General features: G+C 43.5%; 1 protein-coding gene and 1 long non-coding RNA gene across 6 annotated transcripts in view; one reads left to right on the top strand and one right to left on the bottom strand.

The window, feature by feature from the left end:
* The first annotated feature begins 1,136 nt into the window (after positions 1 to 1,136).
* LOC122918482 overlaps positions 1,137 to 23,981 on the top strand; it is a 35,035-nt gene continuing 12,190 nt past the window's right edge. The window contains exons 1-3 of one of the 2 annotated variants that reach the window (XR_006386614.1): positions 1,137 to 1,193; positions 5,775 to 5,886; positions 17,986 to 18,104. This is a non-coding gene — a long non-coding RNA (uncharacterized LOC122918482). Of the gene's footprint in view, positions 1,194 to 5,774; positions 5,887 to 17,985; positions 18,105 to 23,981 lie in introns of those variants that run through there. The other variant, XR_006386615.1, reaches the window with a different exon arrangement.
* On the bottom strand, positions 3,956 to 22,808 carry LOC122918478 (putative dimethylaniline monooxygenase [N-oxide-forming] 6). Of its 4 annotated transcripts, XM_044266945.1 has the most exons (9): positions 20,598 to 22,808; positions 20,050 to 20,281; positions 15,147 to 15,335; positions 13,775 to 13,937; positions 12,454 to 12,596; positions 10,650 to 10,849; positions 8,245 to 8,600; positions 6,220 to 6,292; positions 3,956 to 4,824 (listed from the first exon to the last, which is right to left on the bottom strand). In XM_044266945.1, exons 2-9 carry the CDS (start codon positions 20,179 to 20,181, stop codon positions 4,482 to 4,484), a joined length of 1,599 nt encoding a protein of 532 aa, XP_044122880.1. In that variant the 5' UTR covers positions 20,182 to 20,281; positions 20,598 to 22,808; the 3' UTR covers positions 3,956 to 4,481. The 4 variants fall into 4 exon arrangements, with proteins under 4 accessions (XP_044122880.1, XP_044122882.1, XP_044122881.1 ...); XM_044266947.1 differs by lacking the exons at positions 20,050 to 20,281; positions 20,598 to 22,808 and adding an exon at positions 16,286 to 16,368; XM_044266946.1 differs by lacking the exons at positions 20,050 to 20,281; positions 20,598 to 22,808 and adding an exon at positions 15,609 to 15,642.

Here is a 23,981-nt window from a genome sequence, read left to right as displayed (position 1 = left end):
ACCTTCTAGTTGCAAAATCCTGACAAAATCCGGATACCCAGGGGATAGGGATGCCGGGTAAAATACAAACTCTGCACAGGCTACACTTACTCTAAAACATTATTTATTATTTATCTGAATTTTGAAATTAACTGGCTGTCCTATACATTGGCTAAGTCTGACAACTTTGGGAAGGGTCATTATTCATTTAAAACTGAGTGTAGGAGTGTCTGGGTGGCTCGGTTGGTTAAGTGTCAGCCTTTAGCTCAGGTCATGATCCCTGGGTCCTGGGATCAAGCCCTGCATTGGGCTCCCAGCTCAGCAGGGAGCCTGCTTCTCCCTCTCCCTCTGTCCCTCCCCACCTCTTGTGCACTCTCTCTCAAATAAATAAATAAATAAATAGATCTTTAAAAATTGAGTGCCAATTAATTTGTCAGGTTTGTTTTCTTGAAAGCAGGTTTTCTATAGGAAGGGGTAAGTCCGCTATGGGCGTTTATGGAAAAAGGAGTCTGGATGATGGCCTTCGGAGAAAACCATTATGGAGAAAGAATAAATAACAAAAGAACAGGAGTTATTCAAGTGGATGATAGTGGATGGAGGTGTGTGTGAGGTGAAGGATATCTGTGACAAAGGGAACAGCATGGGCCAAAGCAGAGAGTAAGAATCATAGTGGTATGAGTTTAGGAAATAGGACCAGGCTGTCATCGTGAGTAGAAAGAGGGAAGCAGGGAGAAGTAAGAATGAGAGAGATGAAGGTCAGTTAATGGAGGTCCTTGAATGCCCTTGAGCTTGAACATTGTCCAAAGGATGATGGGAAGTTTTTGAAGAGCTTTGAAGATGGACTTGCCATGCCACACTTGCAGCAGTGTGGACAGTAGTTGGGGGTGGCCTGGCATTAACTTCCCTATGTTTGCTTTGCTAGTAGAAGGATTGGTATGGAATCAGCCTGCTTCATTCATTTATTTATGAGTCTAGTCCCTGAAGGCATCAGGCTGGAATATTTAAGAACTTCTGTAATGCTTTAAGGTAGGTTTGTAATATGAGTCAGTCCCTTAATAGGTGCAAAACTCATCAGATGCTTAGCAGTGTGGTTAGCGAAGGCCCCGTGATGAATCAATGCTCCAAATGCCTGAAGATGACCTTTTTTTCCCCTTGCAGGGAGAAGTGACTAAAGAACAGACATGGAGTCTCTGGTTATACTTCTTTTGTATAAGGTAAGAAAAGAGAGTGAAGTTAAACCTTATTAACTGTAAGTGACGACCAGGGAACAAGCTTGTGACGTAAGATGTAAACTTTAAATTGCACGGGAATTTCAGTTGTCACTTCCTTGTGGCTTTAAAAAACTTACCCCTCGTATTCATTTTGCCGCCAACTATTTTTTTACTAAAAGCCACATTAGAATACTGCATCCAGCTACATCTTTGTTGGTTATAGAGATTTTATATTACCAGGTCCTGGTCTTATCTCTTTAAAGAAATCAGTAGACACAGCCCAGGGTGTTATGCCCAAGGGGCTGCCTTTGGTCCTGATAGTAGTCTGGTAAGTTGGTCTCTTCGTTCCATATCTTTTTTTTTTTTTTTTAAAGATTTAAAAAAAATTCTTTATCTTTTACTCAAAGCCCAGATACTTGCTAAGTCTTCAGAGAGAGCATCTTTCTTCCACTGGTGGGTCCTGCTTTCTTCCCCAGGCTCATTCCTTGTCTTTCCCTCCACCTCTCCCTGAAGTCATGAAGAATTTCCACCGTTTCTTCAGATGTGCCTGCTTCTTTGTGTCTCTCTCCCGAACTCTGCAGGGGGGAGTCTCTCAGTAATGATGGCCCCTTTAACTCCCTCCTGGGACATGAAGAATATAGTCCACATCAAATGACACTTCCTCAGAGAAACCTTTTTAAAAATGCCCTGGAAAAAACTCTCTCCCCATACACGACGCCCTTCGCATCTCTTTCCTATAACCTCGATCGTATCTTACTGTGGCATGTATGTACACATATATGCTCAGCCCTCTTGCTTGATACACACATGTCCCATACGGAGTAGTAGTACTCTTCAGAAATACGACTAGATGCACCGTGCCTGCTGTGTACATATGTGTGCACACATATGCTTATGGTACATACGCACGTATGTACCATAAGTGTACTCTTCAGAAGTACGACTAGATGCATCGTGCCTGCTGTGCACATATGTGTGCACACGTATGCTTATGGTACACACGCACGTATACATATGTATTTATGTATACTTACACACATTACACACGTATGAAGTGAACAATGCATTTAGTCCAATTTCTGAGGAGTATCTGCATTTATGAAGCCTATTAGGGCAGTGACATAGCTCTGTCCTTTTCGTTCTTGAAGCCCCCGTGTGCTGCTTAGCTATCCATCACTGTTTTGATCGCATTGGCTTATGTATAGCTTTTGGATAGTACAAATGAACGTACTGTGAATATTATATACCAGTTTTTGTATAGATATATATTTTTATTTTTTCTGGGTTAATAAATACATATCTTGTGTGAGATATATTATTTGCAGATGTTTTCTCCCCATCTGTAATCTCTCTTTTGTTCTCTTAACATTGTCTTTTCAACGGTGGAATTTCTTAATTTTGATAAACCCTAGTTTATAAATTTTTTCTTCATGGATTGTGCATTTGATATAACTTAGACATCTTTCCCTAATTGAAAGACTATTTTTTAATGTTCTCTTCTAGAAGTTTTATACTTTTAAGATTTACATTTAGTTCTATGATTCATTTTCAGTTAATTTTTGTATATGGTGCAAAGTATTAATTGAATTCTCTTCATATCACATAAATATCCAGTTGCTTTAGTATCATTTGCTGAAAAGACCGTCATATCTCCACTGACTTCCCTTAGATGATTCCCTTAGTGAATGAACTGCTTAAAAAACATATACTGCCAAAACTCTCAAGAAAAAACACATGGGTGCCTGGGTGGCTCAGTGGGTTAGACCACTGCCTTTGGCTCGGGTCATGATCTCAGGGTTCTGGGATCGAGCCCCACGTCAGGCTCTCTGCTCAGCAGGGAGCCTGCTTTCTCCTCTCTCTCTGCCTGCTTGTGATCTCTCTCTGTCAAATAAATAAATAAAATCTTAAAAAACAAAAAGAAGAAACACATAACCTGAGTAGTCCTATACCTATTAAAGAACTCATTAGACATCTGTCTTCGGCTCAGGTCATGATCCTGGGATACTGGGATCCTGGGATCGAGCCCTGCATTGGGCTCCCTGCTAGGCAGGAAGCCTGCTTCTCCCACTCTTCTGCCTCTTCCTCTCCCTCTTCTGCCCCCGTTTGTGTCCTCTCACTAAAACAAACAAACAAACAAACAAAAACACCTGAATGTATAGTTTAAAAACGTTTCCACAAAGAACTTCAGACCAGGATGGTTTCACTGGTGAATTCTAGGAAACATTTAGGAAAGTAATAATGCCAATTATAGATAAACTTTTCTAGAAAATTTAAGAGGAAAGAATACTCTCTGACTTATTCTGTGGGACCACTCTTCCACTGATACCAAGGCCAAACCAAAATATTACAAAAAATAAAATACGGATCAATATTTATTATAAACATACATGTGAAAATCCTTAACAAATGTTAATAAATGTTCCTCAACTTAATCAAGGGTATTTATGAAATATCTATAGTTAATACACTTCCTAAGATCAGGAACAAGACAAGGATGTCTGATCTCACCACTTCTATTCAACATTGTATTGGAGTTTCAAAGAAATAAGGCTAGCAAAAGAGATAAAAAACATCCAAATAGAAACTGGAGAAGTAAAGATATCTTATTTTTAGGCAAATTGATTATTTATGTAATAAGTATTATGGAATCTATAAAAAAGTTATTAGAACAAATGATTGCATTTCTAAATATAAGCTGTAAACAATGTTTAACTACCATTTTTAAGAACATCCAAAAATATCACATAGTTAGGATAAATCTGACATATGATGGGTAAGAACTATACACAGAAAACTACAAACACTGCTGAGAGCAATTAAAGAAGATCTAAGTAGGTGAAGAGATACACTGCGTCATGGGTTGGAAGATTCATTATTGTTGTGATGTCATTTCTGACTGAATTCAGGATAAAATGGAAATCATGATTCATGATAAAACACCCTTAAATAATTTACTGAGGTTTGTTCATCTTTCTCATCCGTGCTCACTCCCCTTCACCTTCCTTCTTCGTTACCTCAGGCATCTCCAAACTTGCCAGTGCGTCGCGTGAAAACCCTTTCTAGAGTATAGAGTCTCACCAGAAAGGGAGAGGCTGAGCATCTTCCATTTTATTGAGACTTTCAATAAAAGTCTCAGTTAAATGGGCCAGAATTCATTTTTATATCTGCAGGAGGGGAAGACGTAGCTATGAGATTTTACGTACGCACATGTGTCTATATCTGGAATTAAACTACATAGATATCTGTGATAAAACTTCGAGGCTAAACTCTGAGACGTAAAGCGCTTTCTCATTAATAAAATGTGAGCCAAAAAGCCATCAAAAGCACTGGGAATGAAAGCATTTTGAGCAAATTGTGAAAGTGTTGGGGTCTCTGAGCTTCACGGACAGCTCTTGTCCTGGTTGGCTTTACTGTCCTGTCCCACTGGGTCAGGATGGCATTTCTGGCCCCATCCCACTTCCCCGGTCCCATCAGTCGAAACTGGTATGGGCTACAAGGACCAAAGAACACCTCCAGGGCCAGCTGGGGGTCAGTCAGGAAGAGCCACGGTATGTTGGGCTTGGCCCCGATGAAGGAGCCCAGCTCGTCCATGTACGTGATGTAATCCGTCTGCAGAGTCTGGCTCTGGCCGAACCTGAGGAAAGAAAAGGACACTTCGCAATGAGTGTCACAGCTGTAAACCAGGCACTGATTTCTCATTTTCTACCTTAGAAAAGTAGCATTTTAGTCAGCGCCTCCCGAATTATCCCACTCCTATTTCTCCACAGCATTGCGTTTGCCATTCTTTGGCTATAAATGAGTTGATTTTTTTTTTCTTTTCCTTCCTAATCTCTGTCCAAGTTTGATGTTATTTTGGTCTTCTGCCTCAGGCCTGGAGGGAACTGCCCTTCGTGTGTCCAGATGACTGATTAACTTAGCTCACCCTTTAACACATGGTTATTCTTTATAGAACATCGCTTAGATCCGATGTTCAATTTTGGGGGCATGGCCTCATTTACTTTGACGAGCCCTGAAGAAAGGCTACCTTTTAAGAAGTGAGGTTGACTTTGGGGCCTCTCCTCTTGCTCCTCCGTACTCCTACTGGCCATGATACAAAGGGTGGTGAGTGGAGGGGGCTGTGTGACTTGCTAGCACACGGGAGAGCCCACGTCACAGAGCTGTCCTGTGAACCGCATGAGACACGGGGAGCTTTTGTGCAACTGGAAGTTTCCAGGTCTTCTCTGCTCTAGACCCTTCCCTGGCAACTATTTGGCGGCTCTCAGTGAATGAGGTGTCAGAGTTTTAAAGGGCAGAGAAACTTCTTGTGCAGCCACCTATTCACCTGAATGGGATTCATGATCTAATTATTCTTTCAACAGATTTTAATACATAATTTGAAAAGGATTTACTTCTATAGAAGTAATTAACATAAAAAGTTACACGTAAGTATCGGATGTCTAGCCACGTGAATGACTTTCTACAAATCCCATTTATGGTGTACCTAAGAACCCATGTTTGGATGAATCAGAAATGAATATTCTCTTAGAAGAAAATAGCAGGGCAGGTGAACTCAGTTTAGTTCTTCATTTGGTTTTCTTATTACAGTGCTCCGTTCCCGGCTAGTTAACTTGCTGGCGGGCATGTGGCTGTTGGAAAGGACTTCTTGGAGACATGTGAGCCGGATAATTCTTTGTTTAGGTGGCCTGTCTTCTGCAAGGTAGGATGTTCAGCAGAATCCTAGTTTCTACACATTAGATGCCAATAGTATGCCCTCTATACTTGCAACAACCAAAAATGTCTCTGGACTTTGCCAAATGTCCCCTGGGGATCAAAATCACCCTCATTTGAGAAACTACCCTAGAGTGTAATGTGCTCTATACACTTGTGTGACGTGTAATGACTATTATTTTCCTATCAAATATTGCTTGATCATAGCAAGTGTTCCAAAAGTGTGAACTCTGACTAGTCAAAATATTATAAAATACATAAATGTTTTCCTACATATAAAGGAAAAACTTAGGGTTTGTTTCATTAGCAAGTACAATCTTACCACTTGAGTTTTTTCCCCATTTTCTCATCAATGTCATCCATCATTTCACTTGTAGTTGGCAAGGTACATGATTCTAGAAAAGAAACAAAGAAATATTGAAAAAGATGAAAAAAATCAGAACTATATAATGACATGATAATTTTTCTTGGTATTTATGAATTATGTCCCTAAGTGATTTTGTATCAAGAGGAGCTGCCTTGGGTATCTTTAGTAGAATAACAACTTATATAAATAGTCTTGAGAAGGCAATGAACCCCCTCTGTGAATGGCAAAGCTGGCCTGTGGTGACATAGTGACAGCAGAGAAGTCTGTGGCTCCAACTCACCCAGTCTCATCTACCTGTGACGTCGTGCGAGGCCCAGTCCTTAGCAGGCCTGAGATACACCCCATGCCCGTAATAGCTTAACAGTTCCTTTGTATTTCTTATTTGCATCCTCTTATCGAAAATTCTTTCGAGAAATAATCTGGTAAAATAGTTCACTCTAAGGTACATGGCAGTGGGAACAGACCCACGAAGGAGGCATGGGTTTTCCATCAGCCTGCAGCAGAGGGGATCTTCAGGGCCCCCAGAAAACTGTTCGTGTTTTGCTACAGTTTGTCAGTGGAGGGGGCATCTGACGGCTGAGTGTAGCTCTTTGGGCCTGCAACAGTGGCAGGAAGCTATTGTGACATTCGCGGTGCAGAACACGTCCTCATTGTGGGCAGCCTCCCACACAGCCTGCCAGACCTGGCGGTCAGGTGTTTGCTAAAATTCTTGTCTGCGTTGTTCAGTGTTGTGTCCCAAGTGCCAAGACAGAGTGCGGCACGTAGTGGTGCTCAGTAAGTATGCGATGAATGAATAAATGATATATTTTGCTTCATGTAAATTCCTTGGGTTTATGAACTGTAGCCAACCTTTTTGGTAAAATTCCAGGTGCTTGGCATTGTTGTGCCTTCACGAGAAAAACACAGTGGAAGTATTTTACAGAAAGCACCCTTATAAATGATTTCACGACAGGGTTTTTAAAATAATGATTCTTTGTGGTACACGTGACATTGCTTACTTATCCGTGACATTTGCAGAAAACATTTGAGTCTATGATTGTAACATTTTCTTCGTTACCTATGGTCTAAGTTTCTATGGACAATATGTTAGGGGAAGTGTATCTAGATTGGCCCAGTCTTCTCAGCCCTTGAATAAAAAGGCGCTTTAAGGAATAAGGATGATGAGTATGATTGCTGTAAATTAAGTCAGTATATTTGAGACATTGCTTTTCTTCACGTAATCCTCATATTCTTGATTTCCTCACAAAAGCTCACTTGTGGCCACTGGAGACTGTGGGGTCTAGAGTGGAGGGAGCAGCAGAGGATGGTCAACAGAGCAGGCGTGGCCTGCCTTTGCTGCTCTGACAGTTTGGCCCTGGGAAGGTCTCTAGCATCGCCCTCAACATCCTCAGGAGCCCTCTCACCTTCACAGTGTGTCTTGACGTTGCTGCTACCTACCGCTGTCTTTCTCTTGCTTAAAGCTTTGCAAAGTATGTGGCGCCTGGGTGGCTCAGTGGGTTAAGCCTCTGCCTTCAGCTCAGGTCATGATCTCAGGGTCCTGGGATGGAACCCTGTGTTGGGCTCTTTGCCCAGCAGAGAGCCTGCTTCCCCCCACCCCCTGCCTGCCTCTCTGCCTACTTGTGATCTCTCTCTCTGTCAAATAAATAAATAAAATCTTAAAAAAATAAAAAATCTTTGCAAAGTCCCTCCAATTTCCCTATGAGAAGTCTAAGCTCTGTAACACAGCTCCCAAGGCCCTCCACGGTCTAGTCCCTTTCTCTATCTCTTGCCATTCCCTGCCTCTGTTTTATATGTCTTTACAGAACACCTTAAGACTTCCCCTATGGTAACGTTCCCCTGGCTCTCTTTTAGACTGTGTAAGATCAAGGAGTATGTCTAGTTCCTTTATATTCCTGGCATCTAGCACAGTACTTGGCATATAGTAGGTGCTCAATAAATGTTCACTGACTAAATGGATAAAAGACAGAATGGTCCACCTACTTGCAAACACTTTAGCTGCCCAGCGAGCCTGCAGGTCAGCTGTGGGGATGGCAGCCCCAAGGGACTGGACAAGGCCAATCACAGCCAAGGTAGGCCTCTCCATTTTGGGGGGGAAGATGCCTTTAAACAAGGTGACCTCATTGTTTCTGCTTTTGATGATGGAGTCATCAAGGAAGGGGTAGGCGTAATCATAGCCTGTTGCGAAGATGATGTAGTCGATGGCCTCAAACACGGTCCCGTCCTCAAACACAGCCGAGGTCTCTGTAAACTCCTTCACGCTGGGCTTGACGGAGACAGTACCACACAGGATGCGGGAGGGGAGCTCGTCATTGAACACAGGCTCTTTCCTCAGGGGACTGTTCAGAACAAGAGACAAAGGTTTTTGCTGTAACACACTGTGGTTCCAGGAAATATCTGCAGTAGTTCCGAGCACTAGAACCAAAGCTGAGGAGTGAACATTAGCAGGGGGACCACTGAGCTCTTCTTTTGTGGCAGGTTTTCTTCCATTGCCTGCAACAGTCCTTAAGAAATTCTGTCTGAGGAGCACTTGGGTGGCTCAGTAGTTAAGTGTCTGCCTTCCGCTCAGGTCATGATCCTGAGGTTGTGGGATCGAGCCCTTCATCAGGCTCCCTGCTCAGTGCAGAGTCCGCTTCTCCCCTTGCCCCTCTCCCTGCTCATGCTCTCTCTCACTCTCTGTCAAATAAATAAAATCTTAAAAAAAAAAAAAGAATTTCTGTCTGAGCTGCCTCTTTTGGCTCTTCGAAGCCTGAAGATTTCCTTATGAGCACTTACACGATTTGGTGATTCACCAAATAGATGAGAATAAAACTAATTCCTAGACATAATCAGTGGTTCCGAGGGCAGAATTTGGAACCAGATGGCCCAGGTTTATAATCTACCTCTGTCTCTCACGAGTGGCTACTTCTCTGTATTTGTTTCCTTGTGTGTAAAATGCAGTAGTGATGGAATATACCTCATTCTGTTGTGAGAATTAAATGAACGTTACCTGTAAAGCACTTAAAACAGTGCCTGCCACTTACAAGCATCACTATTATAAATGAACTATTATTATAAATGAGGTCTTCTGTGAGAAAATCCAGTTTTCTTGGCAAGCTGCTTTATTGCTATATTTGGTTTTCTTTACTTTGGTTGCCAAAATTCTAGGATTCAGGCATTTTGGAATTTACTCCAAATATCTCAAACAGTCAGAAAGTTTATAAATGTAGAATCTATGTATTTCCACACCATTCTCTATGTCTATAATTCTGCAACCTCTTCTTTTGCTTTGTCAGGTGACAAAAAGCAGGTCACAGTAAAGCCTGTTTTTCTCCCCTTGTCCCCTACCCAAGAGAGGAGTGAGAAGCTGTCATCAGTACCTCCGGGTAACTGGAACGTTTTCCAAGATGGAGCCTCATTCTCGGAATGAATGGATTTCCAAACCTACATTTCAGTTGTCTAAAGGGCAAAGCCAGAATATGATTTGCAGTTACTCTTACAAGACAAAAGGTCTTCCCCCACCAAGATTTTATTTATTTATTTAACAGAGAGAGAGAGAGACGAGAGAGGGAACATGAGCAGGGGGAGTGAGAGAAGGAGAAGCCGACTTTGCACTGGGCAGGGAGCCTGACGTGGGGCTCCATCCGAGGACCCCAAGACCACGACCTGAGCTGACATCAAGAGTCAGATGCTCTACCGACTGAGCCACCAGGTGCCCCGAGAATGCCTTTCTAATTAGTAGGTGTTGGTCTCTGGCTCTAAGTATATAAACAAATATTAATTTTACAGTGTATATCAGTTTTGCGAATTGTCAGTGTTTTGCACGTTTCATGGGTCCTGACTGTCCCGCTAAAACGCTAGACTGTGTGGTTGAGGGGGACCGCACTTTAATTGTGAGATTTTCTGCTTTCTGAGACGTGTCGATTAACACTGCCTGGTTTGTTGCTCTTTAGATGCATACTAGAAAATTTGAGATTAATAAGAACCAATATTTGTAAAGCTTGATAGTTCTCAAAATGCCTTAATTTTTTTTTTTTTTTGCTCTTCCTGCATACCACAGTAGTCTCGATGAGTAGATATTATTATTGCTATAGCTTGAAGCTACCATAAATGAATCTTGCATGTCAGAGGCATCCGGCTGCCTGCTCCTTTGCCATTTTGTATTTTCCCATATACCTCTCACCATTAGAGTCATTTCAGTAAGCTTTTCACCCCATGCATGACCTCTGAGTGGACCGTGGCACTTATGCAGTCCTCACTTTGATCCCAATGACCTTTGTGAGATGACTTAAGCTTGACCTAGAGAGAAAAATTTCAACTGAAACTAGTGTCCCACTTTTCTGGGATGATAAAATAGGAGTTACTAAAAAATAAAATAAAATAAAATAAAATAGGAGTTACTGTAGTACCCATTTAAAGGCATCAGGCCGTAGTTCTCATGCTTAAACCATGTGTTCATCTTCTTGACATATAACCAGTCGGAGACAAATGAAGGAAGGGCATTCCGGAGGAAGGTTGCAAAACGGGTCACGTACACCATGTCCCAGGGATAGCCATCGTCCCAAACCCGGCTCATGACCCAAGAACCACTTCTGCTGCTGATAATGACCTGGTGGGGAAGGCAACAGGGATTTCAATTCCACTCTGTAAGAAAGAAGCAGATAGGACACACCAGACACGTACTGTGGCCTCTCCATACATTTCCCCAGTGTCTAGGCAGAAACATTTTTAGAGAGTTGGGTCAAGATGAAAAGTCCATGATTGAAACTAGGTAGAAACAGAACTACTCTTCCCCTGTACCCCAGAGGGCTGGTTCACAGTTGTTGAAATAATGAGAGCCTGTCATCTTGGAACAAGAGGGCTGTGTCTTCAATTGTGACAGGCCTAACCTTCACAGAGTCAGAGACATCGATGGTAGGGGACCAGGCAGTGCAGAGCCTCAGTGGTGGTGGATGGTGGTCGTTGCTGGGTCGGGTGGGAGAAATATAGCTTAATCTCTACCTGAAACTGGGCTGAGGAGATACCAAAGAGTTAATTCAGTTTTCTGTCTGAAGTCTCCTCCCTCCCCCTTCTCACACACCCACTCCATGGCCTCTGCTCGGGACCCAAACCATTAGCCGTCTCATCTCTGAGACAAGTCCAGCTGCTTATCTGTTATGATGCTTTTGTGACAACCCAAGGGAATCGAACGTCAAAAAATTTCTTAAGTTTTATTTATACTCACTTAAGAATTTGTTTATTGAGCATGTGTTTCCTTAAAAATAGGTTAAGTTCTTCAAGGTCTATTGGTCATGGATGATTTAGCTTAGAGTCCTTTGGGAAGCCTTCCTTGACTTCATCCAGGCTAAGCTATCTTCTCTTTCTGTGGTGCTGCTGTGGCCACACCTCATGTCACTGAGGTTCCATCGTCTCCTTTCTTGCCTGTCCTCTCATTTCCGCCCACTGACTGCCCCCGGAGGTCAAGAAGTAGTCTGATTTATTTCTGTGCTTATTTCTAGTCTGACATGATTCTGGCATATAACCTGTGCCCGGTGTTTCCTGAGTCCTGGCTGTTGAGTTTTTGGATACATGACAGCAAGAACCAGATCCTACGTGTCTTTCAGATCTTTGGAATGATAAGCACAATCAATGCCTTTTGTGTGGGAGGAGATAAGACACGCTGTGAAATATATAAGGGTGGGTCCCAATAGCACCAACTAGCAACAGTTTGCTTGGAGGCGATCAGAACTGGGTGGCTCAGTGGGTTAGGCCGCTGCCTTCGGCTCAGGTCATGATCCCAGGCTCCTGGGATTGAGTCCCGCATCCGGCTCTCTGCTCGGCAGGGAGCCTGCTTCCCTCTCTCTCTCTCTGCCTGCCTCTCTGCCTACTTGTGATCTCTGTCTGTCAAATTAATAAATAAAATCTTTAAAAAAAAAAAAAAGAACACAAAATTTTTTTAAAAAATGCACTCTTATCTACACACACACACACACACACACACGCACACACGCACACACGCAGGCACACTTGCCTCTGGGTTGGGCGGAATGTACTTCCTTGCTCGCCCGGGCCACACCACCTTGCTTCTCAGGGAGGATGTCTCAAGTCCTCCATGACTCAATGGGCACATGCCCCGGCGGAGCCCTTGTCTCAGGACATGGCCAACCGGAGCCTCAGGGCCTCAGCGTTGATGTAAGAGGGTGGCGTACCCCAGGCTCGATTCTCAGAGTGTACCTGTGCAGCCCGACGACTGAGCTCTACGGCAATGTCAGATCCAGAGTTCCCCAGGCCGATCACCAGGACCCTCTTCCCCTTGAAGGCTTCTGGGTCCTTGTAGTCCCTGCTGTGGAGGTAGTGGCCTTGAAACCGGGGTAGGCCTGAGGGGAGCATGAGGAGTACTTTGAGTTGATTTTCAGAAGAAATGATGAAGACTCAGTTTTCATTTTTTGAAAATTTTCTATTATCAGTCTTCATTTAAAAAAAAAATCTCCCTAGTTAAAGTGCATTTATCCTTTCAGTGGCTTTTGACACTACACCCCCAACTAAGTACTTACAGGGCCCTAAACGGCCTACAGTATGGGAACTTGTGTTTTGACAGTAATAATAGCTAATGTTTGTTGAGTCCTCACGGTGGGCCAGGCCCTCTGCTAAAAGATTTACAGTCTAACATCTGATCTGGGTAACATCTCTGAGTGGCAGATACCAGTGTCTCTATTTTTAAAAGACAGGGAATCAAGACAATGAAATTAAGTGACTAGTCTAAGGTCCTCTAAATATACTGCCTCTTAACCTTCAGGCCTTCAATCTTCTATTCTTCCTGAATCTTACTCTTTTAATTATTTGGCCTATGAACAGCCGGCCTGCAGATGGGAAGTCCAGTATGTTATGGTGGACATGTGTTTCTGCTGCCAGGAAAGAAAGAGGGAAGGAGAAAGATTGGTTGCTTGTGTATCGCATTTATTTGATGTTTGGCACTTTTGTACAGTAGTGGAGTATGGTGCTACACACACACACACACACACACACACACAGAAATTTCTTTTTTTTTTTTTAAAATTTTATTTATTTGACAGAGAGAGAGAGAGAGAGAGATCACAAGTAGGCAGAGAGGCAGGCAGAGAGAGAGGAGGAAGCAGGCTCCCTGCTGGGCAGAGAGCCCAATGCAGGGCTCGATCCCAGGACCCTGGGATCACGACCTGAGCCGAAGGCAGAGGCTTCAACCCACTGAGCCACCCAGGCACCCCACACACTGAAATTTCTTAAGTGAATTTACAAAATGTACCTATAGATGACTTTTAAAAACCCTTTCTCTAAATAAATACTTCCTCTTCAGGTCTTCATCTGATCTCTGACTAGTAGGTCCTTGATTCTTTTAGCATAAGGGTTCAAAAGGCCAATTCTTACCATATCTCACATATCATCAGACTCCCAAATTTTGTTTTGAAATCTTTGGAAACTTAAGAATAATTATTATGTACCATCTATGGAAAAGATCTAGCTCAACCCTTGACATTTGTGTATAAATTTTAGTCTATTGTATATTTTTCCAACTTACCAGGAAAAGAATCAGTTGGTAGGTTGGGGTACACATGATGTCCTGAACAAATCATTACAGCATCAAAAATAGCAGATTCCTGTTTCCCATCCTTTTCCGAAACAACTTCCCATTGTCCGGTGACTAAGAAGTTTGGGCATTTCTTTATGCTAGAAACCAGGGTCTTAAAGAAAACCAGAAAGAAATTTACAGTTATATTTACAGTTCTTTGGGTTTTAATTTTTTCACCGTGTTTCTGTAGAGGAAATAACTGCCATGACCTCCCTGATCATTGAGAAATATATGGGAAAACATTAAAATAAGGAGTGATAGTGATTCTTCAAATCTCCCAAGGAAAATTACTCAGTGGGGCATATTTACTTTTTTAACATCTAATTAGTAGGTATGGGGTAGATTACACTGAATATTCTTGTGAAAGATGCCATGTCATTTGCTTACTACCACCTTCAACTGGCATTCCTGGCTTCTCTCTGACCCCATTTTCTATCAATTCCATAAATACGGGAATATCTCGGGGTTATCAATCCTTATTTCTCCTTTGCAATGTACAGATACTCTCCCTTGGAAATATTAGCCACTTCCATAGTATGACTATTATGTAAATAAATATAAAATTATTTTAAGTATAATACAACAATAAATAAATAAATAATAATAAACAAAAAAATAAATAATAAATAAAATAATAAATAAATAAACAATTCATAGCTCTTGTAAGATGTGGAAAAGAAAGCCCTTGGTGACAGTAAATACAATCCCTGTTCATAAGTCTTTTTGGTTATTTTTCTCACTACGTATGTATGTTTGCATTTAACAGTACTGAGTGGAGATTAGGAACTCTAAACAAATGCGAAGCACTATTGTTATTTACGGAGCCCAGTCTTCTCTGCTATGGCTGCTAAGTCTCCGGATCTGAGGAACTAAGTCATTCATTTAAAATGTCACTCTCCTCATCGTGGCAGAACTTCCAAAGAATGCCGCAGCTTCTTTTTTTTTTTTTTCCAATTTATTTATTTTCAGAAAAACAGTATTCATTAACCACACCTCACTGACATTGAACTCAAGAAGTGTAAGTATGGACTGGAGAATTTGGGATTGTTTATAAAACGTGACAGTGTGACGGCGGAGTGTGCATTTGGACGGTGTAAGCACATCTAGTATTTTCTGCTGCGTTCTCAAAGCTCTCAGAGACCAGCGGAGAACATGTTCAGAGGAAAAAAACGAGACACAAATACTTTAAAATCCAAACCAACATTGGACTGGCGAGCTATCCTAATATTTAGCTCTGATTTCTAGAGCAGAATATTATATCCTTGCTTCCCCCCAACGGATAAACATACTGAGATAACAGCATCAGTTAGAAGCCCCTTACCTCAAACTGTATGTATCTTAAAAGGTTCTTCTTTTGAGCAAATGTCCTTATGTATTCCTGGAGCTTGCTGTGGTGCATATAGTTGGGGAAGTCGTCAGGATACGGGAAGTCTGGGAAGCACATCATCTCTTTGGAAGAGTTGGTGAAGACGGACTGGTAAATGCTGGCTCTGCCTTCCTCGGCGCGGTTCTAGGAAGAAGGATAAAGCTCAAAAAGGGAGCCAAGAATGGCATTCTCTTCAGTGAATATTCAATTTTAGTTCTACTGAAACCTTTTTAATATGTAAAAAAAGAAAGGACATTAAAACAACTCATAGCTCTTGTAAGATGTGGAAAAGAAAGCCCTTGGCATCGCACATGGCACAGAGCGGGGACCTACACCTTAGGTCTCTTACTCCAATTACCCCGCGTTAACACTGTTCGTGGTCTCGTAGAGTTTTCTTTCTTTTTCCAGTCACAGCACCTGGTTCTGATCTCCTGCTCGTGTTCAAGCAACGACGACGATAACGACACAACTAAGTGGTTCACAGGAGGTGGTAGTTTGGAATCTCCCTGCTTGGCTGCACGGCATTCAGTGAACAATCGACCAGCAACAGAACCTTCTCTTGAAGTGGAGGCTTTGTTTATTTGGCCTAGTCAGAATCAGCCCAAGGGCCCCTCAGATCACAGATTCCTGGCCCCATCCATAGAATTTCTGATTCAGTGTGTGTGGCTTGGGGCCCGAGAATCTGCGTTTCCCACAGTTCCAGGCGATGCTCAGGCTGCTGGCCCAGGAACCAGGCTTTGAGAGCTAGTGCTCTATCAGGTGGACTCTGTGCTTGCGGAGTCCCTGAACCCCCGGTTGTGGTCCTCGCCCCTCACCAAACACACAGGAAACAGATGCCTCAGAACTTGTATTAAGTCTTGCCAGTGCATCGTGAAGCCACATCACTGAAAAATGGCTTTCTTTTTGAGAAGTAGTTGAAGGCTAAATGGAAAAACAAACATTTCCTCTCTGTTTTAAGGAGGATAAAAGTTCACACAATGTGCTGCCTTGAAAGTACTTTAACAAGCTGGCTGCCTCTGCTTCCCCAGAAACCAAAGAAATGCCATGTTCCTGCCGGATTCAAGATCTCCACCTCCCTGCAGCCCCGTACTGACCTCAAGAAGACACGGACAAAAAGTGCCAGAAAGGCCTGACAGGCTTGTGTCTGGGGTGGGGCTGCTTGTGGCCTCCGTTTGAAGATAAAACTTCTAGTCACCGTGGTTGTGTTTCTTATAAATAGCCAGGCTCAGAGATTTTGACTTTTGTACAAGCCTCGCTTTGAAAGTTCTGCTAAGGTCAGAGAAAGGGTGATGGCTCATGCCTGGTGGATTTTGAGGTTTGAGTCTTTCCTGTTCACCCACGGCCATATCTTCTGTTGGTGGTTGTGGAAGGAGACAAGGGAGGGAGTTTTCTCAGGTGCGGATTGAAGGGAGGGAGGCCTGAGCTTCAGGCAGCGGACTGGTTAACAAAAACACAAGACTGCTGGGAAACAGAGAAAGACCTTGGGTTATTTCCACACTGAATGAATCTCTGCCCCTTTGCCTCTTGACCGCAGCCAATCATAACAGGAGGAGGAAGAATGTGTACCCTGCATCCCCCTGGAACTTTCCCTGAAGCACTGTTCTACACCTGAAGGAAAACAGATGTATTACACAACAGACGACTGCTTCAGAGAGCTCGTATTTTCACTTTCAGCATGTGGTGTGGGGTTTGAGCGGGGAAGGAGCAAGTGAGACTCGGCCTCTGGCTGAGCGCTGCCCTAGACCCAGAGATCCAAGCAGCCGTGGTCACGTTATCATGGCCTGTCTTGGGTTATGACTGTGTCCATGTCTCTCGTCTGCCCCACTGGAACGTGGGCAACCGGAGGGCGAGGTCAGAGGCTAATCTGAGAATGTAGTGAATGCATGTCAACAGTCTGCCCTGAGCTGCTTTCAGATTCCGTCTCTGCTCGGCAATCCCACTTCTCCTCGTCCAAATATACCCTCAAGGACCCGCTCAAAAGTTGTCCCCTTCGTCATGCCTTTCCTTGTCTCTTTCTTACCAACCAGGAGTCATCCTGTCTCCACCTCTACTGAGCTCTGATCGTCTTGACTGGCCTAATCGCATATTCACTGGTATTATAGTTAATCTAGGACTTGTTGTCTCTGATTTTAAAATGCTGGTTGCCCGTTGTACCTCTTATCTGCCGCTTTCCCTAACACCGTGGCCTAGGCATGGTGCACTCCCCAAATACTTGCTGAGTGAATAAATGAATGGGTGAGTGGAACAAACGTCCAGATGGTTCTGGTTCCACCGTTTCCCCCTTTTGCATTGCAGCAGCATGGAAGTCTTCTAAGGACACGAGACCTTAATCTTGGAGTGTATGAAACTTAAAACATGCTCCTATGCAGCCTGCTAGTGTTTAAACCTTGTTTGGTTTCCATTTTGTGGAAAAAGCATACGGTGAAAAGTTCAGAATTATTAGGTTTCTTTCTTTCTTGTGAAAGAAAGTCCTGCCTAACAGGACTTGCAAGATAAAAGCTTACGTAACACATATTTCTAAAGATCTCTTTCTCAGAGTGGATTGTACGCACCAAGCAGCCTTTCTCAGACAAGAAGAACGGGTGCAGGGTGTGGAGGGACTAAAGTTTAGAGTATTTTTATGTGTTTACATGCCCACGGGGCTGTGGAGTAGAATTCTGCGTATAACCAGTGACCTTACGGGAAAGCGCCGTCCCGTGTTGCAGATAACCCAGGGTCTTGGACTGTACGGCTCTGTCTGTCGGCTGCTGCTTCCTTAAGTAAACTTGGTGATGGTGGCCCTGGTTCCTTACAGATCCCTGGATGCACCACGTCCTCTGCCTCCTTCCTGCCTTTCGTGCTGGCCGCTCCTACCTAGAAGCCTCTCTCACCGGTGCTGCGCGCCGTTGCTGACGGTCCGTGGGGCGCCGTTCACAGGCCGCAGTGGGACTGTCACTCGCTGGAGCTGTGTCACGTGACAGTCGCCTACTCTTGCTGTCTGAGAACATCCTTCGAGTCTCAGCTCCGAGCTCTCCTTGCAGGAAGTTTCCTTGACCTGCTAACGTTGTCTAGCAAACCCCACCCTCTGCTAGGTCTCCAGGCACTCGTTGGTTAAATTGACGGCCACCAAGGGCCATCTCCTTGTTGCTCAGTTTTATAACCTCTTATCTGAGACTCTTAGGGCTAGATATATTTTGGAATTTGTAGAGTTTGGGGTTTTTCTCCATAACACTTCTAGTGAGATCTAGAGTAGTCAATGCACCCTGTAGTCAATGGCAAGAAAACTTCTGTAGTGAAACACAGAGTGGCACAAAGGAAGATTATAACTAGCCTAATGTCAAGTTCAACTCATGTTTCCTGACCATTGGACTTCAGGAAAGATTTTGCCATCAAACAAATTTTTGCCCATTTTCTATCAAAGGACCTGTATTATGACTTACTTCATATTTTTCATCTCAGTACTTGGCACAAAACTGCCCAAAGAGATGTTCAAGCAGCATTTAGTTGCTGCTGATGAGATCATAGAGAACGATTTCATCTTTTAGGCTAAGCCGGCCACATCTCCCTGAACAAATATAAATAGAATCACATCCTTAAAAGATAATAGCTCTTGATTACTTCCTAATGGAAATGATCTTATATCTCATATGACACATCCAGGATTATAGGACCTCTCACTTTAAAAAGAAAAACCTCTTTTTTAAAAAAAGATTTTATTCATTTATCTGACAGAGACAGAGATCACAAGCAGGCAGAGAGGCAGGCAGAGAGAGGGGGAAGCAGGCTCCCCGTTGAGCAGAGAGCCCGATGCGGGGCTCGATCCCAGGACCCTGAGATCATGACCTGAGCCGAAGGCAGAGGCTTAACCCACTGAGCCACCTAAGCATTCCTTGAAAAAACCTCTTGAGATGAAAACAAATATGTCCTAAGTTAGCACTGATATATTCTATTGGAGTCATGTATTGTTGTAGTCTGGGCAAGCACTGAGACAAAGACAGAAGAGTTTGGTTACAGGGAGAACGGTGTGGGTATGACGTCTTCATGTCAGTGTGTGTCATCTACATCCAGTCACAATGGCTGGGAAATTCAGGACAGAAAGGATGGAAGTTTCCCTGACCTGGCTTTCAAACTTTAAAAATTGTTTTTATAATGAATATTTTCTGATTATATCATTTGTCCAACAATGAGACTGAATAGCAAAGGCAATCATTTTTCTCTCTGGTTTTGGAGTTTGGAAACTATTCAACAGTCACTCACGCAACATGCACAACCATTTATCATAACGTACAATATCTTTGCAATAGACACAAGTGAATTATAACATCACATCCCATTACAGTTGGAAGGCATGTTAGAGGATACCTAATCTCCCGCCTTGATATTTGACAAATGAGCATTTGAGGTCCAGAAAGAACAGAAAGGACTTGCCTGAAATTAATCTTCCCAGAAAACCTAAGGTTGAGACTATAACTCAGAACTTCTGACTTTGGTCTAGTTTTTTCTCTTCCTTTGTTTCCTTTCCTTTCCCCCACCCATCATGTTCCTAGGTTTTCTGAGCAGTAGTGAACAGGGATAGAATCCATTCCATTACATGGGGGGAGGCAGTGGTACATTCTTGTTTTTGTTACAAATTGCTGACATTAGTGCCCTTTACAGCCTTGAGATCTGGGCTCTGCAGAGAGCAGGTAACAATGTTTCCTGAGCTAGTATGAAGTAGTTTTAAGTGACTGGACGGTAGCATGGTGGGAGAGAGAAAATTTTACTTTCCAGATCTGGAGCTTATTTGACCTACCACCCAAGTCCGAATAGAACTGATCAGATTTGACTTACGGAGCGACCCATCTCCCTTCTGTTGGTATCCCAGTGATGTCCCACTCACCGAGAATTTCCACAGGCCTCCAACGTCATTGCTTCTCTCAAAGCAGGTGGGCTCCAGCCCCTCTTCCAGGCAGCACCGGATGGAGGCTAAGCCACTGACACCAGCTCCGACAATGGCCACTCTCTTCCCCATGGTTGCCAGGAAGGAGGGCCTGGAGAGAGCTTCTTTAGAAGAGTGTCCCTGAACACGTGGGGTTTTTCAGTAGGAAGAACCAGTCAAGGTTTGCACTCACCTTAACACAAGAAAACATACATGCACGTTAACAAGCTATGCTCATCATTTTTACCACTCTTGCTATAGTAAGATAATAAATCTGACTGTTTCTCCTGCTTATTCAAGGCGCTCAAAATAGCAAAGTCATTGAATGTTGGAGCAGGAAGGCCCTTGAAGTTCATCAGTCTAATGCTCTCCATTACAAATGTAGCAATAGTCACTCCAAGAATGTTAGCGATCACTTCTTTGACATCTCACAGCTAATAAGTAAAGGAGTTGGAACCGGAACTCAAGCCTTCTGTATGAAACCCACTGTTCCAAATCACCCTACTCACTTTGAATGCTTGGCTCTACGAGGTCTTAGTCTTGTTGAGCTGCCTTCCTTTCCCCCAGAGAAACAGTAGTTCTTTCAATGTAGAAGAAGATGATGTTGAACAATGTCTTTTGATGTAAAAATTGAGGAAGGGGGAGGAGTTATTAGTCTTAAAGTAAAAATTCCCTTTTCCTTGTATATCTCATGGCGTAGAGTCCTGGTAAAACCTGGAAGAGAAGGACTGAGTGTGGCAGGGCTAGCAGACCAGGGGAGGTGATGGGGAGCAGAGGAAGAAAGGGACAGGGGAGGGCAAGAATGAGGTCCCTGGTTCTGGTTCCAAAAAATAGAAGTAACTGATACTGTTCACCGAAGCTGTAAGGTGAAACTCTGGGAGATTAAAGGAACAATGGCTCTTTTATTAATTTTTGCTTTGGAACTACAGAGTATATAAACAGAGGCTGTGCACCTGGACTGTTTGTTAGGCTAATTGTGAAAAGAACCCTCAATTTTCTGAAAATGTAGGAGGGCATGATGTGAGGAGCTGAGTTACTCCAAGTTAACACTTGGAGATGTTGAGTTTGTAAAACTAGTGAACTCAGAGGACAGAACCGTAGAGACACCGAGTCTTGTCTCTGGGTCCCTGCCACTGCTTCCCACCTTTCCTTCTGCCTTTCCCCCCTCTCTCCCTCCCTCCCTCCCTTTTTCTGAGTACTTGCCACGTTATGTGTTATAGTAGTCTCTTGGGGATGCAAAGACGAAAAGTCCCAGTGCTGTCCATCCAGAAGCAGATGGTCTAATGGTGACAGATGATTGATGTCGCAATGGAGGTTTGATTTACTGAGTGCCAGCCCTCAGGTGGAAGCATGAATCCTCCTAAGAGAAGACTACGAGAGGCTTCAAGAGGAAGTGAGAAGAGCACTGAGTTTTGAAGGAAGAATAGAGGCCTGCCAGGTAGTCAAGGAGCAAGGAACACACGACAGGCAGAGAGAAAACTAGGTGCAAATTCACAGCAAAGTACAAGAACTTGATAGATCCAGCTACAATTAGTTCTGTGTTGCTGGAGTCATAGGGGATAGCAGAAGGTAAATGGGACATGCAGAGCCCAGATTCTGCAGGATTTTGAAGTGCCGCCCTCAGTGGGTTGGATACCATCTTCTAGGTTATCGTGTTCCATTCAAGAATTCTGAGCAAGGAAGTGACAAGATCAGAAAAGGTCAGATCCATATGGAAGCTAAGCAGAACAGACGTCAAGCCAGACAGCTAGATTCATATGGATAGTGGTTAGAATCAGGGGTGCCAGGAGGTAATTTCAATAGTCTAGGACAGAGACGCTGAGGGTCTAGAGTAGAGCAGGGTCAGGGGAATGGAGAATAGAGAGACATAAGAGAGATTTAGGAAATAGATGTTTGGGAACCTGTTGATGGATTATAGACTTGATGCCTCAAAGAAGGTCCTTCCAACTTTGAAATTTAATGCTGTGATTTACATGCATATCACTCTTGATTTAGTGCAGACAGCAGTAACCATTCTATTTCACAAAGAAAGGGACTTAGTACAGGAATTAGGTTCATGCCACAGATGGAAGGACTCCAGGAGCAAAAACCAGGGTGCACCTGCCCCCAGCCTTGTAAGATCACGCCTCTGGAGCTACCGTCCGATGGAGACGGGAACTGCTGTTGCTACCCCGACACCTGCAGGGAGTGGGATGTAGAGTTGGGCTGATGTAAACACACCTGTTGGAAAATGATTATAGATCAACACAGTCACAGAAACTCAGCCTCTGCTTCCCTTTGCCTTCCAAGCCCAGGTATCTATCTCCTTGGAAAAACCCAAATCGCATCCAAACCCTAACTGCAAGGAAGTCTTAGGAATATAGTTTTTAGCCTTCTCATCCTTGTGCTGGAGGAGGGAACCCAGAGGGGGTGGGAACAATGTACCAAGTGTCACTAGGCACTGTCTAGACCAGTGGTTTATGTGGTGTTAAGTGGAAGACATTCCTGTATTCTTAGACCACCCAACATTCTCTGTACTTCTCCAGTAGTAACATAGTAAGTCTTCAGCGATTTCTTCTCCTGGTTGTGTATTTTGTGGTCATTCTTACTGGCCTTCAGATCTCTCCTCTGTAAAATGCACAAACTGAACTACATAATTACTAAAGTCCTTTTAACATTCCACGGCTCTCTTAATTCACTTGAGTAAGCCTCAGTAAACCTTTTCAAAAATAGAAATAAAAGCCAGCGATGACCCAAATGCATTGCAATTGCCCAAGATGATTTCTTGTTTGACATCCAGTTGTCAAGAAGTGGACTTAGTTTGCTGCCGAGAGCGTTTGTTAAATGGGAAGTTGCAGCTCATAGAACCGAGAATGTAAGAATCAAGAACGTGGAACATGAGAGAGAATCTTTGGAGTAGGTATCTTTGGAAGAGCTGTTGGTGTGTTGTGTGTCATTTTCCATCAAAGAAGTGGAATCAAAAGACCAGCTTCTTGAGACAAACATGTCGTGAGGCTCGGTCCCGCCACCTGGAGAGCAGTTGGGGCTCTGTGGAATTTTGGTCTACCTCATATTGCCTGGGAAATCGAGAGGACGGGATTTGGGCTGGCTGACTGTGATAGGGCATTGCGTTTGTGTTGCGTTTGGCCAGAACCCCAGAGTTTATTGAGACAAAGCATATATAAGGGTTTCCTGGGGGGCCTGATGTGGTTCGCCAAAAGAGAGCTAATATGGGGCCATATTAGGTCCTCTCTATTAGGGCTACAGAAGTGTCTGCCAGGATAGGGTCCATTCTTCTGGGTCAAGAGAGCTACTGGGGAGAGGTCACCATTGTTTGGGGCCCCTGATGTATAAGCCAAGACATCCATACAAGTAAGAACTAGTTATAAATATCTGCCTGCCCAGAGACCTGGAAGCTGCAATATGATAATACCAGTGAAACTGATCTTTGGCCACCCCACTCTGCCCCCTGCTCAGTGTTTTTTTTTTAACCTCTCTTTTCCTTCCCTCCTACTCCGTTCCTGGCCTTCCTGGGAGCTTCAGAAGCCTCTCCCGTTGGCATCATGGGGAGGGAGAGTGGAGGCATAAAGTGGTTAAAAAAAAAAAAAGCTTCAGGCCCCCCTTCCAGGACCTTATGCTCCCTTGGTATCAGACCCAGGTGGAGGTACTAGACAAAAGATCAGAACTTTAAATGAAGTCCAAGTTTTTGATCTTCACATGGGAGACCAGATCTTCCATTTTCTGAATTAAGAGTGTAGTTGTGACCTAACAAGACCGCAGAAATGGCTATTACCTGAAAGTGATCAGGAAAGTCATGAGCTCGGGGGTCTTTCCTTCTAAGTTCCCGCAGCCTGACAGCACCTTTGGGGATACAAGTGGGGTACTTCAGGTACTTAATCAGATGCATGATAATG

This window comes from Neovison vison, chromosome 10 (assembly GCF_020171115.1).
Source record: "Neovison vison isolate M4711 chromosome 10, ASM_NN_V1, whole genome shotgun sequence".
In the NCBI taxonomy this organism is placed as follows: Eukaryota; Metazoa; Chordata; class Mammalia; order Carnivora; family Mustelidae; genus Neogale; species Neogale vison.
The sequence above is the reverse complement of the archived record's forward strand: the minus strand, read 5'-3'. Positions and strand labels throughout refer to the sequence as shown.